This window comes from Anthonomus grandis, chromosome 6, assembly GCF_022605725.1.
Source record: "Anthonomus grandis grandis chromosome 6, icAntGran1.3, whole genome shotgun sequence".
NCBI lineage: Eukaryota > Metazoa > Arthropoda > Insecta > Coleoptera > Curculionidae > Anthonomus > Anthonomus grandis.
This window is the reverse complement of record NC_065551.1, coordinates 1,337,484-1,355,795: the sequence shown is the minus strand read 5'-3', so window position 1 is coordinate 1,355,795 and position 18,312 is coordinate 1,337,484. Positions and strand designations below refer to the sequence as shown.

Below are 18,312 nucleotides of genomic sequence, written 5' to 3'. Positions count from 1 at the left end.
AATCGATATTAGACTGCAAGGGACAAATTTATTTGGTATTTTTAACCCCTTAACTTTAACCCCACGCAGGGGTGACGATCAACCCCAAAATCTTAAATGGTAAGGGTATCACTCGACACCCCTTCCTATTTAAGATTTTGGGGTTGATAGTCACCCCCGCATGGGGGTTAGAGTTAAGGGATTGAAAATACTAAATAAGTTTGTTCGCCTGAAGTCAAAAAACGATCATCAAAATTTTTTTTTTTAAAGAAAATATCTGAAGAAACTGGGGTGGAAAGTTTTCATTAGCTCACCGTGTATGTACATATTATGTAGGTACATTTATATATTTAAAATTTAAAATTTATCAGTTCAAAAGGCTTAATTAAGTTGTTATAGCTACCTTTCTTAGTTAACCAGGCGATTATATCTCTTTTTAAAGAGGATTTTGTTGGAGTTTTTGTATGCTTACCCGTTGAACTAATATTTTTTAAAACACCAGTAACCGTATCGCTCTGTCATTATTTCTTGAACGTCAAATCGTTATCCACCCAAGTTTCGTCCAAGTAAATAATGTTTCGGCCTTCTTCACGATATTTTCGTATTTCGCGAAGATATTTGTATCTCCAGGAAAGAATATTGGGCCTCTCCATTAAAATTTTCCTCTTATTTTGACACTTACGCCAAAAAAAAAGCCATTTGACTTTAATAAAAGCCTAAGCGTTTCCCTGGAATAAGAAAAATTTGCCTCTTTTAATTTTCTTAACAACTTTCTAGTTGTCGGAACCACTTTATATTCCAGGTAAAATCTGGTCATTTTCAAAGTCATTTTCAAATAGTTAAAAAGTCAAATTTAAAATTTTACATTAACATTTTTATAAAGTCATCTTTTTCGACGACAGTTTTCCGTGGCCGTTTTTTCCCTAGACTGGCTAACATTTCATCAGGGTTATTTTGTCGCCTTTCTTCATCTTCCTTGTGAATTTTTCTCACAGATGATACGGAGACTCCGGTATAAAGGGAAACGCGATCAAGCTTACGCTTAAGAGGCAATTTCATCGAATTATTTGCAGCTTCTTCATCGCAAATCCTAATAACAATATTTTGAATGCATAGTTGGTATACAAAAAGCAATAAAATATAATATAAACTACTGTTTTTTTAAGATGCACACTTAAGAGGCACTTTCACTTTTTTTTTAAATAAATTATTATAACTTACCTGTAAACGTTTGCTATCACTTCCCTCGTTTGACTATGAAGGACCTTAGCCTCAGTGCATTTATTCTTTATAATAAATGTTATTATTCGTATATATGTAGACAATAATAAAACAAACTAAAAAATTAAATATTAGGTATTTCATGTAAGTAATAAAACAGTGAAACTCCAAACCTACGAAAATTACACTACCTACTTATAGATATAATTACACAACACTAATATCAGTTTTTTTAATTAATAGCCACAAATAAAATAATAAATAACATATAAAATAAACGGAATCCAAAAATCAACGATAAAACCTACGCCACTGTCCACTCTTCAATAGTAATCAATGTTTTGAAACGGCAGCAAGCATTGTAAACAGGTGACAAAGACGCTGTCCAATGAACTGTCGAAATCATTCATAACAAAAACACGTGCGGCGAGGGAAACCAATCACAAGCGTTCAGGTTCATAATGGCTGCGAGGTGCAACGTAACATTGCCAGATTTACTAAACATGATCCATTTTTTGGACAAACATTTAATTGTACGATATTTAATGGTAAAACAATTGCGTATTATAGCCAAAATGGAATAACTATTTAGATTATAATTCTTAACATTTTACCCTCTATATCTTGTGATTGTAAAAAATCTTATATTGCATATTATTAGAAAGTAAGTCCCGCACAATTACGTTTTGAGGTTAAACATGGTAACGTCGAATATTTTGGCCCACATTCCTGCCGCTGTTTTAGATCCCCTTGCCAGACTATACTTGTTTTTGAAGGTGGTAGACAATGGTACAGTGAAAACATCTTGTCGGACTTGCATTGTCTTATTTATTTAATGTAACACGACGTTTCGGTTGGTATCTCCAACCGTTATCAAGTGTAAACTGACCGCAAACTACTATAGGCTTATATACTAGATGTGTGCAGCGATGTGGAAGGGGGGGGAAGGGAGGGAAAGTCATCCGTGAAAAAGAGTTGGGGGGGGGGGGGAAGACACGCTTCTCTCTAGATCCTACACTGTCCTGAGAGTAGAGGCTTCCAGATGTTGGGTATATCGACGCTTGGCTGGCTGAAGATCCTCTGATTCTGTGAAATGAAAGCTGCCTCTACGAACTTCCTCTTCCGCCAGTGCTGTTCCTTGTGCAGAATCTTGGCTTCTGACCAATGGATATTGTGTCCATTATGCCACGCGTGCTCTGCTATTCCGGATTTGGAAACCTCTCCTCTTTGGGTCCAGCTGCGATGTTCCTTCGCTCTGATTTCTAGGGGGCGCTTCGTTTCACCTATGTATGAGTCACCGCACTCACATGGGATCCGGTAGACGCAATTTTTGGTATCCACCATGCCATCTGGTTTAGTCTTTGATACCACGCTTCTGATAGTGGTGCTAGATCTAAAGGCAGTTCTAATATTGTACTTGCTTGCAATGCGTCGGATTTGTTCCGATGTACCCCTAATGTAAGGTATGGGTAGAAGTCTGGTTGTCGTGGTGGCCTCGTCTCTGATTTGATTTGGACGCGTTCTTTGGATGGTCCTACTTATTAGCTTCTTTGGATATCCATTCTGTTGTAGGTCTTTGTAGATGGTATCCACTTCAGTCTTGAGATCCTCGTCGTTTCTACAGATGGTTCGAGCTCTATTGTAGAGGGATCTTATGATGCCTACTTTGGTGGTTGCAGGATGGTTGGACTCATAGTGCAGATACTGGCCCGTGTGTGTTGGTTTTCTATAAACTGAAGTTCGGAGATTTCCGCCGACCTTTTTAACGAGGACATCTAGGAAAGGTAGAGCTGAGTCCTTTTCTGTCTCCATCGTGAACTTGATTGTTGGTCTGAAACTGTTGAGGTGAAGCAGAAACTCTTGAAGTGCTTTTTCCTCTTTGTCCCAGATGATGAAGGTGTCATCCACATATCGAAGCCAGAGCTTGGGTTTGCAACGGGAGGCATCTATTGCATGTTCCTCGAACCATTCCATAAAGATGTTTGCTACTACTGGGGAAAGAGATGAACCCATCGGAAGTCCTTCGTCTTGGGCGTAGAATCTATCCTTGACCTGAAAGTAAGAATTACGAAGACAGATCTCCAAAAGTTCCATCACCCCGTCCAGAGGCAGTGTGGTCCGAGTTGAGAAAGCTGCATCCTTGCTTAGTTTGTCTCGGATGATGTTAAGAGACTCTCCTATGGGTACATTGGTGTAGAGACTTTCGACATCAAAACTCACCAATCTGTCATTGGTCTCGACTTCGATCTCTCCAAGAAGGTCTACAAAGTGGGCAGAGTTTCGCACGAAAGACGCTGCATTTCCCTGGATCGGTCTGATGATCTCCAAAAGGAATTTCGAGAGTTCTGATGTCGGCGAATTTCTAGAGCTCGTGATGGGCCGCAGAGGCATTTGCTCCTTATGAATCTTGGGTAGTCCGTATAGGTGTGGAGGTTTGCTATAATGTGGTGTCAGCCTAAAGCGTACCGCATCCGACAATGTTGAGGAGTACTTTTTAACTGCTCTGTAAATTCGACCTTCTATGGTTGTCGTCGGATCCTTAGATAGTAGCCTGTATTCGCCTTTGTTCAAAACTTCCTCAACCTTGTTTTCGTAGGTTTCCAGGTCCATAATCAAGCGTCGATATACCCAACATCTGGAAGCCTCTACTCTCAGGACAGTGTAGGATCTAGAGAGGAGCGTGTCTTCCTCCCCCCCCAACTCTTTTTCACGGATGACTTTCCCTCCCTTCCCCCCCCTTCCACATCGCTGCACACATCTAGTATATAAGCCTATAGAATAGTAGTTTGCTGTCAGTTTACACTTGATAACGGTTGGAGATACTTACCAACCGAAACGTCGTGTTACATTAAATAAATAAGACAATGCTCCAAGTCCGACAAGATGTTTTCAGACTATACTTGGTAAAGAACTATCGCAAGTTAATTGCATGTGGACACGAGGCTTTAGCGCGTCGCTGCCGCCGGTCCGTTCGCCAGCCGGCGGTTCTTCAAGCGCTCGATTATGAAATACACATTTCGGCGATTCGCCACCTATCCTATTCGCCCGCCGAAATATTTGCCGGCGAGAGATATCTCAGCGGTTCTCTCGGAGATGGACTATAAATACCAGTGTAAGAGCGAAGGCGACTATATTCATTGTTAATATCTCGATAAAAAATTATTAAAATCCTCTGGTAATTTCAGGAAATGTGGGCATTATATTGGTTAAATAACAGCGAGCGCGGACTATAAATAGGTCGCTGGCAACTGACATATGCTGTGTTCTCGATTTTGGTTTTGGTCGCTGGATATTGATCGGATGCTATGCTACTCTACACACATGTCAAGTGAGAGCATCTTCCATAATTTTTCCTTTTGCTGTTTTTTTTTTAGTAGACATCCAAATTATTTCCGGTTTTTTAATTTTTATGTCGAAAGTATGGAGCCGAATAGCTTACCTATAATTGAATCCAGGTAAATTATACTAACATGTATATCCAAAGATAGCCAACTATTATAATCATTTGTACATACAAATGATTTTGCATGTGTGGAGATTTTAATTTAGCCAGTATTACATGGGACAGTGAGGACTATGGTATTATTGTAGGACAATCAACTCCCTTCCAGGCCTGTTCTTTAGTTGACAATTTTGGATTTTTTCAACCTATTTCAAAAAAAATTATCTCTTTGCTCGATCTTGTTTTCACTAATGACTCTGATATTATGGTTACTTTATGTGATAATTTTCTACTGCCCTGTGATAAATATCATCCTTTGATTATATTTAATTTTTCACCTAATCGAAATGAAGTTGTTTCTAGAGCTATAGAGTTTTATGTACACTGTGTCCCATTTTGGATGAGACTGCAGGGTATCTCTAGTTTTATTAAATTTATATTTGTTGTTTTTTTTTTGGTTTTTGTAATTAATTTTCTAATTTGATTCTTGTAATTGCTAATTAGTTTTTAATGTTAAACCTGGTCCGATATATTTTTTTTGTTTTTAACATTTTTATGTTTATATTAATATTTTAAGTTAATGTTTAAAATATAGTTAAATAAACAGGTTTAAATCACATGGCGTTTTAAAAAGTAATAATTAAATGCATGTGTGTAAGAATTTATGGCCTACTATTAAAAACAAAAATAAATATGGATTTTTCTGATTTTTGAAGCTAAAATTTACTAAAGAATAGGTTGTGATACATCAATGTATTCAGAAAAAAAAATGCAAAAATTTGACGTTAAAATATACAGGGTGTTCCATTTAAAAAATACCAAGTTTGTGCCCAATCTTAAAAACAGTGCATTGGGAAAAAAAATTAAATACGTCACTGACTTTTATGTAAAAATATCTATTATAAGCAGTTTTCATTTTTATTCTATCTTATACAGGGCCTGAGAAATAATAACATCTCCAAAAGTGAACATTTTTGTTTTCACCCTGTATTTCAGGAACAAAAGTAGTTAGAACATTTCTGTTTGTGGCTTTAAAAGTTTTACAAAAAAGTGATACAGGGTCGCGAAAACCGCAAAGCTCTATCTTAAAAAATGACAGAGATACCCTGCAGTCTCATCCAAAATGGGACACAGTGTACCTAAGCTCAAAGCTAAAACCTAAACATTTCCAGAATGGTATAGTTAAGAGCTAAAATCTGCTATTATTAATAAAAAAGTTAGGCATAAAAGTTGGAAACTTTCTAAATCTCTAGCTGACTACCAACAATTTACTTTTTTTGTGCCTAGTGTAAAGAAATGTATAATATAAGCTACAAAAATCACATTCACAACATCCAAAATAATATTAGTAATAATTGCAAAGAATTTTGGAGATTTGTTAATTCTAAAAATAAAAACTGGGAATTACCTAGTTCAATGTCTTATGGTGACCAAATTAGTGAAAGCACACATCAAATTGCAGATTTTTTTCAAATCATTGTGCCTCTGTTTATAAGAAGCTAAATTGTACCATTCCTGTGATATTAAGGGCAAAATTGACCTTAAGAACTTTGATATTACAATGCCTGATGTTTTTAATTCTATTAGTGATCTTAAAAATCAAATTTGGGACCAGGTCCCAGAAGCCTACCTGTATTTATTTTTTATTTATTTATTTATTTATTATTATTGTATGGGATCAACCGCATTAAAAAAAAGAATAATACAACATAATAATTCATTTAAAACCTATCCACAATAATAAACTATTAAGTTCTAACATAATTAACAACCATATAATTGTCATTAACACTGGTTTGGCTCTGATAACTATAACCCAAGATTTTATAATTCTCAGAGGGCAAGGGGATTTTTTCGGGAAGTGGATGTGGAGTATCATTATTATCTGGTTTTGCTGGTGTTTGCCGATTGTCATGTACAGCAATGTTTTTGTTTGTTTCAAAAAAAAGTCTACCATTTTTTTCATTTGCAGGTATTTCGAGCAATCATGTAATAATCTTTTTTTGAAATTTGATCATTCTGATATTTTTTATTTTTTTCTTGTAAATAATAAATGTGTTAAATATTGTAACATCTAGTAAATGAAAAATGATTTTCTTATACCACCTTATTATTTTTCGTGGGCATGAGTAGTAAGATACAAGCTGATCCAGTCTATCAACACCAGACATATATTTGATATATTCTGCTACTTCAACTGGTTTTAATTTCACCAAAAAAAAATATATATATTATTATATTAGTGTACCTATGTTAGAAAAACAAAAAATTTACCTTGCTAAAGCGATTTGAGACTTCAATTAACTTGGGATGATACTTGGTGGTTAAAAGTAAGACATCCCTGTTGTCTCTCCATTTAGAGATGTATACACCTCGACGTCTTCTCCAGATGTATTCCCCCTTTTTCAACTTTTCCAAAGTCACAACTTTTGGATTGCCTGTCCTATTACTCCTGAGGGTCCCTGTTGTGTGAGTTTTGTGTTTTAAGAGGTTTTCTGAGAGTTTTGCACTATTATAAAAATTATCCAGCACCAGATGGTGTCCTCTATTGAGATATGGACTCATTAGTCGCAAAACAAGCGAATCCACTTTTGATTCCTCTTCAATTTTTTCACTTTTTCCACTGTATATTTCTATATTAAATAGGTACCCATTTAGCGCACATAACTCAAAAAATTTTATTCCATATCTTTCAGAACTGCTGCTTAAATCACTATCTCTGGGTTGATAAGTAGGGTCATTTATATCAAATTCACTGTCTCTGTCTACAAAAGGGTCCTACCTTTCCATGTCCGTCGAATCACTCTCACAGTATTCATCACTAGACACTTCATCATACAGTTTTAACAATCTCTGTTGTTCTTTAGGATCCATTACTAATTACGCAGATCACAAAAACAAAAACATGTGTCTCCTCTGGGACAGTTAAGATACAACTGGGTAGTAAACAATGAGACGGTGACTGCTGCGGTAAGAGCGCCAAAATTACTCCCCAATCAACTAACAAACAGCTTGCCTATGCAAACGAGTTTCTCCTACTAGTAGGACAGTGCCCCAAATTTAAAAAAATTGTGGTGGGACAGTATTAGTTGAACTACAGTAAATCTATATTCAAATTCCTACTGCTATGGCAGAGGTGAATTTTCATACTCGATTTATTTTACTGCCATAGCAGTAGGAGTCCCATGGCGTGAATTTTAGAATACTTCTATGGCAGTAACGTCCATCAATGTGTTAAGTTAATTCCAGTTATTTGATTGATTTTTATGCACACTGATCTGAACAGCACTAAATCAAATGTAATTTTTGCATTTTTGTGAAACATGCGGCGTTTCCTGCATGTTTTCTCCTGCATCTTTCCTCATCGCCCTAGACCTATACTCAATGTACAATATTATTTTCTAATGACACAAGTCCATACTAATCTACTCTTTGTCTGAGAATAGACTGAAATATCTTCTTTTGTACTTTGTCTTAGTTTTTTAAGTTGTAGATTCATTTAGCACCGATTTATGTTTGTTATGATTTGGTGTATTGGTTATCCATAATCGTGAAATGTTCCTTATTTGTCTAAGTACATTTTGTATTATCTTTGCACTGTGTAATGTATTTTTGTGTTTTGAACAAATAAGAAACTTTTGAATTGAATATACACATTATATACACATACAACAGTATTCTCTCTTTAGTTTTTTATGACATTGTGGTTCTCTACTAAATCAATTCTTTTTTTATCTTTATGTACAAATTTTTGTCCATTCCATCTACAAACACTTTCTATTTTACTGTATTTTTTCTGTTCTGAGTTCTAGTTGTATGTAATAATTTAAATGTATTGTTTCTCGATCTGAAGATCTCATATTATTGGATGAAAGGTTTTTTTTGGTACCATTATTATTTTGCTCTTGTTGTTCCATGTATATCCGAGTTCCTGGTTTACCTGGTAGACTCTCCAGTTTTTCATAACTATTTAAATTCTTACCGAGCCTTGTATCGTCGTCTGATAAGAATCTCTAAGCAAACCTACTACTCCAACCGTTTAAGTGGTTCATTTAACAAATATAAGGAGAGTTGGAAAATTATTAATGATATTCGTCAGAATTGTGGTCAGCAGTCAAGACAATGCCCTGAAGTCTCTCCCAATGATTTTAACAATTTTTTTTTCTCCAACTTCAGCAAAATTTGAACCCTTCAGTGGATCCTCTTTCCTTTATGCCAGCCATTCATGTTCCAAATTCCTTCTTCTTTATACCTACAAACCTAAACGAACTCAAGGATATTCTGTAAACTGAAAAAAATAAAAATTCAACTGGAGAAGACAACCTTTCAGCTAAGATTTTTCTCACACTTCCAGAAACGGCGCTAAAGGCACTAGTTGACGCAATTAACCTTTCTTGGAGCAAGGGGATATTTCCATCTTGCCTAAAATCAGCTAAAGTTATCCCAATTCACAAGGGTGGAGCTCTTGATAATCCTTCCAACTTTCGTCCCATCTCTCTCTTGTCTTCGCTATCAAAGGTAATTGAAAAACTGGTTAAAAATCGAATAATGTCCTTTTTAAAGTCCAAAAACATCCTCACCAGACTTCAATTTGGCTTCCGTGAAAATACCAGTACCAATGATGCCATGTTTAATTTTTTTCATGAGCTTTACTCCCAGATAAATGATGGTGGAGTTTCGGCGGCAGTTTTCTGTGATTTGTCGAAGGCTTTCGATTGTGTTTGCCATAGGATTCTGCTACGGAAGCTTCATCATTATGAATTTCAAGGAGTTTCATCTTCTTGGTTTGCTTCCTATCTGTAAGATCGGCAACAACAAGTGCTTGTAGGATCTGAGTACTCTGATTACCATCCTATCACCTTGGGAGTTCCTCAGGGTTCAGTTTTGGGATCTATACTTTTTCTCCGATACATAAATGATCTTACCAATCTTAATGTACATATCCTCGGTACTTGCAAAAAGGTGTCTGCAGGTTGTTTTGCAGTCAGAGTGGCTACCCTGGAGCTTGGCATGGAGTTTGGAAGATCTGTACATTTTTCATTAATTAAATCCCACCTTAGGTATGCCATTTGCTTCTGGGGTAATGCAGCTGCCTACCTTCTACAAATGCTGGTTGTTTTACAGAAGCGTGCTGTACGTTACATCTGTGGGGCTAAACCAAGAGATTCCTGTCGCCCATTATTTGTTAGGCTGGGCATACACACTGTCTTCTCCCTCTACATTCAGGAAGTGGCCTGCTTACTTTTTGCAAATCGCTTTAAATTTATAACCCCAAATCCAAGATACTTAACGCGTCAAGTGAACGATCTAAATCTTCCAATCCACTCCTCCACATTAACTAAAAAATCTATTTTTATGAGGGAATCAAAATTTTAAAAATTTGAATGGTTTACCAGGTGGAATCAGAGAGGCAACATGTATTGACACTTTTAAACGTAAATTGAAAATACTTTTGACCGAAAAATGTTACTATTCACTGGATGAATACTACGTCGACACATTCTAATTTTCCCTAAGTGTAAGTTTACAGTATTTGAATTTGATTTGATTTGTTTGTATGGTTAGAATTCTTTGCTGTCTTATACTTGAGGGGATAATTATTGAATTTAATTTACTTTTTATGTATTTTTTTTCTGCTGTTCTTATGTATTGTTTTCTGATGTTTCTTTTAGAACTCGAGTGTGTATGGGGTGTAGTGGTTAAGTTTAGTGGTAGTAATTTAAGGTAGGTTTGTTTAGAACAATTTTTCTTTGTTAATAACAATAAAGCATGTTTTTTTTTTAAATTTGTACGTCGCACAATTTTGTTTAAAAAACGGCCTATAAAATTTCTTTTGAGATATAGCCACATTTTGGGTTGAAACCTGATGTTTCTCTTTAATAGGTAATGGCTTCCTAGTTGATATTTTATGATATAATAATTATTTTAAATTATACACATATACCTGCACTAGGTGTAGTTAAAAAAAATTTAAACTTTGCAAAAGTTGGTATTTTTTGAAAAAAGGCCTAATTGGTTTAAATTTCTTTAAAACGTCGAATACAAAATTTTGCCAAAGACTAATTTTTTTTTCTATTTTTTTTTATAGATGTCTGATAATCGAAAAAAGCTTTTTGGAATACAGTAAAAGAAAGTCTGAAATGGAAGAATTAGTTAGAAATAGAATCGAGTTCCCAAAACCAAAATGTAAAGGTGACAGAAACTGAATTAATAGTGGTCAATAGCAGGGAATAAAAGAAGAACTTGGTGAATAACAAAACTGCAACAGAAGATGTTTTATTAAAAAAACAAAGACCTGAAGAGGTAAGATTTGAAAATATTAATGTTCATAAGGATCGTACATATTAGCGTTGTGTTTTATTCAATAAAATCAAATTTACTCTGATATGATTTAGGGCTTAAATACGTAATTGACAGAAGCTGATATAGCATTTCCTTTAAGTAAATACAGAAGGGCTTTTTCATCTATTTATTATTAAAAAAAGTGTAATGTAGAAATAATGATTGTGTATATTGTTATAGTATATATTGGGTATAACAATTAAATTTTTTCTATTCAATTCATTCCATTTCTTAGTATACATTTAGACAATCTACGATTCATACATTAAACAACCCATTGATACAGGGTGTTTTAGGAGGAAAGGAAAATATTTTGGGAACATATTCAGAAGGTCAAAATAAGATAAATTAACCCTTATGTTTTAATCCGATTCTTAACCGTTTCTGAAATAATCGGCTCTAAAGAAAGAGGCATTTATTTCCAACAGGTTTGTTACCCAATTACAGGAAAGAATAAAAGGAAAAAAAAATATAAAAAAAAAGAAAAATTTACCAAAATGAGTATAAAAATTAAAAATCAAAATATGCACTTAAACAGACTATCTATATACATACTAGAAAGACTCTGCATCACCTATGTACTTAATACCTTCTATAATGGACATTGAACTGTCAACAAAAATATCGAACCGTTCATGTAAATTATTATTAATATAATTTTACATAAAATAATCTAAAATGCCTAGAGTTTATTCTTGGTACCCGAAAATTTAATCGAGCCAAAAGGGTGGGACAGTCAATCTTGTTATGAATAAGGTTATATAAGAATTTTAAGGAAAGAATTTCCCTTCTTTTTGTTAAGGATATAATATTAAATTTATTTAAGTATATTTGATTATCCAAACCTCTGGCTGGAAAGACACCTTCCTCTCTAAACCTGAGATACTTTATAAACTTGCGCTGAATGCGCTCAATATCATCTATAAATTGGGTACCAAATTAGAGATCCATATTCTATTTTTGAGCGTATGTAAGTGAAAAAAAGTAGTTTTAAAGTATTAATATTTTCAAAGTGCCGACAGTTTCGATAAACAAAACCCAACAATTTGGCAGAGTCAGAAACTATTTTTGCTATATGCTTAGCGAAACTTAATTTTGCATCATAAGTAATTCCCAGATCAATCGCCTCATCCACTCTGGCCAACTGAACATTATTTGCTCTATAGTCAAAATTGATTGGCAACAGTTTTCTAGAAAATGAGAGAATAGAGCATTTATTAACATTTAAATATAGTCTATTGACATTGCACCAATTCTCTACTTTGTTAAGATTTACCTGAAGGAATTCGCAATCGTCTTCAGTATCTATTTTTGTGAACAATTTTATATCATCCGCAAACAGTAAACTCTGACAAGACAGTAAATTGACAAGATCGTTTATAAATAATAAAAAGAGAAGCGGGCCCAAATTAGATCCTTGCGGAACTCCCGAGCACACTTCATATATAGGAGACTTAAAGCCTTCATATTCAACAAACTGTTTACCTCGTAAGTAACATTTTATCAAAGCAACTAAATCCGTAGAAAAACCAACAATTTTATCCATTTATCCATTTATGATATCACACAATTTGCAGCCTACACACTTGACATCAATGCTCCAAAGCATGATTTCTTAATGAATGAATTTGACTTGTCGGACCACAGTGTAGTTGATTGGAATAGTTTTTGTAGAGAAGTTTTGATTGATTGGTCTCTTGGAATTAATGATGGGAAATTGGGCGGAGAGGGAGTAGTTATTGAGATTCACGAGACGAAAGTAGGTAAACGCAAGTACAATTGTGGGAGAACAATCGAGGGTCAATGGCTTTTTGGCGGTTTTGAACGTGGTAGTCAGAGAATGTTTGTAGTTCCCGTTGAAAACCGGACCAAAGAAACGCTATTTGAAATCATTAAAGAAAAAATTTTACCTGGCACCACCATAATGTCTGCGTGTTGGAAAGCTTATACGGGACTTGATGCAGAATATTACAAGCACCAAACTGTAAACCATTCATACAATTTCGTGGATCCTGCAACTGGGGGGCATACACAAAATATAGAACGAACATGACGAGAAGTGAAAGGAAAGATTCCGAACTATGGAAGAAGAGAAGACCATTTTCCGGGTTACCTTGCAGAATTTTGCTTTCGAAGACGCTTCCCAAATCATACTGAGAGGCTACATCACTTTTTATTGCAGTGGGAAAGCTATATGACCCCTAGAGAGCACAACTTTATACACTAGTTTCATTACATATCACTTAAAATGTCAATTACGTGTAATAAACACAAATTTGTTTGAATTGAACATTTATTTTTAGGAGTACATCATTTTTAAAATTTCTTTTTTTTAAGTTCTATCAAATTTCACATGTTCGCGGCGAATTATATCGTATCATTCCGCTTCTTTTATTTTTTTTTGGGTAAAATTAGGTAGGTCATTTAGAAAAAATTGTAAAAATACGCAAAATTTGATGAGCAATACAACCCAAGCCAACCCAACCCACTAGCTTAATTTTATCTTGAAAATATTAATAAAGTGGCTGAAGGTGTATTTTGCAAATAGTTTCTTCATAAACAATGTGAAGTACTCACAAATTGAGATCAACTGATTTATTTAAATTTTTTGCTGTTTTATTTTGCATAAATTCAATGACAGTCGCTATCTGTCAAATGGGTTGTCGACTCTGGGAGTATGTGTTCCGTTTCTCTATCACCGCGAGGAAAACATAAGGCGTTGCGCACAGACCATAGATATACCCAACCCAACCCATCCCATCCCCTTCCATCAAGCGTCGGGTCGGGTCGGGTTGGGTTGGGTTGGGTTGCATTGGGTTGGGTTGGGTATATCTATGGTCTGTGCGCAACGCCTTATGTTTTCCTCGAGGTGATAGAGAAACGGAACACATACTCCCAGAGTCGACAACCCATTTGACAGATAGCGACTGTCATTGAATTTATGCAAAATAACAGCAAAAATTTTAAATAATTCAGTTTACCTCCATTTGTGACTACTTCACATTGTTTATAAAGAAACTATTTGCAAAATACACCTTCTTAATTTTATTCTTTAGCCACTTTATTAATTATTTCCAGATAAAATTAAGCTATTTAAAAAAGAAAATCGGTGAAAATACGCCAAATTTGACAAAAGCCGCTAAACTGCAAAATCATATTATTTTTAATTCGTACCAAAATCTAAAAATTACTAGAATAATAATGGAATAATTATGGGTATCTTCGGTATGTTTGTTGCCGAAAATAACAGATCTGGTTACAAGAAAAGGTAAAAACAGATTTTGTGAATTTATTTTACGCATAATACCTAACATTTCACGTGACTAAAAATATATAGAGTGAATTTGCCACTTTAGAGAAGGCACTCATGAGTCAGCCTCACTGGGGACAAGGCTGAAGCTGCAGAGTGACAAAACGCAGTAGACGACATAACTGGCAACACCACACCTAACCTCACCTCAGTTGTCACCTATTTGTTGACAAAACTAATCGAATACAGGGTTATTCTAATGACGTTATTCTCTTCATGTCCCATAGTGAGTGATTTAGTGCGTGATAACATCCTCTTCATGATAAAATTTGGCATTCCGCCACTCTTAGTGAAAAATATATATGAAAATCCACCCATTTTACAAAAAACCCGACCATTTTTCGTTAGTTTTAACAAAAGCCGCTAAACTGCAGAATTTCCATGTTCAACTCAGGATATCGAAAATAGAGCCGAAGAAAGAGAGAACAGAGATCTTAATATTCTACTTATTAATTGTGGGGGAAAACAAGATGGTTAGTACGAGGGTTCTTGGGCAAGAGGTAAATAAACATAAATACAACGTTATTGCGCACAAAAAAAACACAAATATTATTCGTATAAATTCGAAAATCATCAAGAGCTACAGGAAGGAGATGAAGAGCGAAGAATGGCATTTTGTTTTGAAATGATGGAAAGGGCAAATAATGATAGGAATTTTTTAAGAAATATTAGTTTTACCAATGAATGTACATTTACCCTCAACAATGAACCAAATGTTTAGAATTGCCGGTATTGGAGCCAAGAAAATGAACATCGCCTTGTTCATACTCTGACACAATATCCCCAAAAAACAAATGTATTCGTGGGAATTATCGGACACCATATCTTTGGCCCTTTTTTACGGACTATAACAGCTCAAACCTATTTGGACTTATTTCAAAATCAAATTGGACCCGCCTTGGAAGAAGTTGTTCAGGAAGATCAAATGATCTGGTACCAAATGGATGGTTGCCCGGCCCATAATGCCCGTATGGTTAGAGAGTGCTTGGGAAATGCTTTTAACGGCAATATTATTGCTCCACGGTACCGGATACTTTGGCCAGCCAGGTCACCTGTTCTTTCACCGAATGACTTCTTTTTATGGGGTCATTTAAAAAGTGTCATTTATGAAAGTGTTAAAAATTTGAGAACGCTATTTCGTTAGAATGTAATAAAATGTCCCAATATCAACTTAGTAACGTTAAAAATAAATTTTATGATCGGTTAGGATATTGTTTAGCTGTTAATGGGGGGTTGTTTCAACATCTGATTGATGTTTTTATGTAATTCTCTATTATTTTTAAAAAAGTTATTGTATTTTATTTTATTTCATTTTTCCACACTTAGTAAAATATTAAGAGTTCTGTTCTCTCTTTTTTCGGATCTATTTTCGGTCTTCTGAGTTAAACATTTACAATTATTTATTGCAATGTCTTTGGACTCGAATTTACTAACAATAGGTTTAATGGTTGAAATGGACCAGATAGACTTGATGGAAAAATAAACTGAAAATATTTCCGATACTGCTATTAGTTTAATTAAATTCTAAGTATGATAAAATTATTTTTTTAATAATCGATAATAATAATTGTTATTGGTTTAACTTCATCGTTATATTAAATAAAAGTTTAGATAAAAAAGTAATGTTAACGTGTCTTACTTTGAATGAATGTTTGTGAGATTGATAAAACGAAAAAAAATACATTTCTTGTATTCGGCTGTACGTCAGGTTTGACAAAGCCTTATAACAAATTGTTTGCTGGTGGCTGGTGTCTGGTTTTACCTGAACCGAAATATACCGTAAAATGTACAGGGAAGCCAATAATTGACTCTTAAAATGTACATGGAATTTCCTATGTTCCGCTCGGCGACGTACCACCCGGTAGATGGTTTTCCTGCAATAAAATAACACAATACTAATTTACGAAAATAATGTTATATGTAACGTTGGTACCTTATGTAGAAACATTCCTATTTCTCAACTGCTTGACAGTAAAAATGAGAAAAAACCAAATATTGAAACAGCACACCAGGAAGGTAACGTGAAACACCTTCGACAAGAACGTCATGACTGCAAACGTATTAAATGAAAGAAAGATAACAATAATTTCATTATTTATATACACGGCTGATAACAAGTCGTAAAAAGCCTTAAAAATATTTGAATATCTAAGGGATTAAACTAAAGACCAAACAAACAATAAATTGAAAAGAGGCAACCACTTCCACTTTATCCCACAATCCACTTTATTATTGTGTATAAAAAATCAATACAGTATACGTTAATTAAATTCATTTTTTCTGAGTGTGAACTTCTTGGACATCAACCCAAATTCCCCCCTTAACTCCCGAAATCAATCGATCCGGGGCCATTCGTAGTGGCAGCTCGGTTTTCTTATTAAGTCTGAAACTGAAATTTCTTAGTAAAGAGGCCAAAGCAAATTTAGTTTTGACCAGGGCAAATCGTAAGCCTGCAAAACAAAATTTTATAAATAAATATTTATTCACCCACTTTGCACCAATACTCACCTAAACACATTCTAGGTCCTTCACCGAAGGGTAAATAAGTGAACTCCTTAATAAGCTTTCTATTTTCCGGACTAAACCGGTCCGGATCAAACTTTTCTGGATCAGGAAAATATTCTGGATCCATATGGAGTCCCAATACCGGTAGAAACAGCGAAGTTCCCTTTTCTATAACAGTTTCGGTGCCAGGGAGTTTATACTCCTTGATGCATGCTCTTGGTATCGCCGCTACTGGTGTATGTTTCCTTAAAGTCTCTAAAAAAAACCAGGAAAATCACGGAAAATAGGAAAATTGAATAGGGGGCCTAACCTTCAATCACTTGTTCAGTATACGTCAGTTCCGTTACAGCCTCATAAGTCAACACTCCGTCATACTTTTCAATTACCCTATTGACCTCATCACGGACTTTATCCTGGATGTCTGGTTGCTGGGTCAGCTCGAATATCGCAAAAGTCAACGTTGTAGCTGACGTTTCATAACTGGAAAAAATTGTTTCAGAGAGTCAATTTTTGTCATCCTCGTTGGTCCCTGTAAGAGATCTGATATGTTATGTGTTATGTTACGTAATCAGTGTTAATAGTCTGACCAACGAAGGTGAAGAATGTTTGTTTAATATTCATTAAAAAAATATACGTTAATTTAAAATATTCATGCTATAACTTATTGAGTGTATAAGAAAATGATTAAATAAATGAATAATTTAAATTTAAACGGGTCAATATTTTGCGTCTTCGTTGCTCCCTTTAAAATCACGTGATTGATTAGTAAATAACGGGTTGTCTACATCACAACATGTGAATAATGAAAACGGTTTGAGCAACGAGGGCGAAAGATGAAGACTTATTAAGTTGATTTCGGATTTATTAAAATAAATATAAATTAAATTAATTTTAATATGAAAACTTAGTAGATAATTTTTAATGTCTAGTAATGTAAAAAATCTTCTAATTATTCAAACAAAAAAAGTCAATTTTTTTGCATCGTCGTTGGTCCTTCTACGCAATGACTTTAAATAATGTCACCATAGAGGAATCAAAAATGACGACTTATTAAGAAGAGGCGTATTAATTAAAATAAATATAAATTAATTTAAAAATAATGCGGAAGCATAACTAAAGGAGTATTGTAATAACTCCTAACAAAACCTTCTAATTATTTAAATAAATAAAAAAGTAATTGTTTTGCATCCTCGTTGGTTCCTATAAAAGATCTAATATGACGTATGTTGTATTACGCAATTAATGTAAATATTGTGACCAGATTATTAAGATGAAGTACGATTAATTAAATTAAATATAAATAAAAACAAATTTAAAAATGATGAGTAACATAAAGAAACAATATTTATCTACTATTTGGCTTATACAAAAAATAATTATAAAATCGGTTCAATTACACTGCACAACAAATCGAAGGTTATTTTATGTTGACTGAAATATTTTTACTAATTCGAGGCATCTGATTTCGAATCTGTCGTCAGTTTTACTCTAACAGCTCGAGTTGTTTGAATAT

At 34.4% G+C, this 18,312-nt stretch overlaps 1 protein-coding gene and 1 long non-coding RNA gene across 3 annotated transcripts in view; one reads left to right on the top strand and one right to left on the bottom strand.

Annotated features, from left to right (window-relative positions):
• The first annotated feature begins 4,494 nt into the window (after nucleotides 1-4,494).
• The window catches only part of LOC126737183 (uncharacterized), an 85,963-nt gene continuing 72,145 nt past the window's right edge, over nucleotides 4,495-18,312 (top strand). The window contains exons 1-2 of the long non-coding RNA XR_007660957.1: nucleotides 4,495-4,655; nucleotides 10,731-10,945. This is a non-coding gene — a long non-coding RNA (uncharacterized LOC126737183). The remainder of the gene's footprint in view (nucleotides 4,656-10,730; nucleotides 10,946-18,312) is intronic.
• LOC126737171 (cytochrome P450 3A19-like) overlaps nucleotides 16,497-18,312 on the bottom strand; it is a 43,535-nt gene continuing 41,719 nt past the window's right edge. For both annotated transcript variants that reach the window (XM_050441938.1, XM_050441937.1), the window contains exons 5-7: nucleotides 17,110-17,279; nucleotides 16,803-17,054; nucleotides 16,497-16,744 (exon numbers count right to left, since the gene is read on the bottom strand). In XM_050441938.1, the coding sequence (XP_050297895.1) occupies nucleotides 16,566-16,744; nucleotides 16,803-17,054; nucleotides 17,110-17,279 (601 nt within the window). In that variant the 3' untranslated portion in view covers nucleotides 16,497-16,565. The remainder of the gene's footprint in view (nucleotides 16,745-16,802; nucleotides 17,055-17,109; nucleotides 17,280-18,312) is intronic.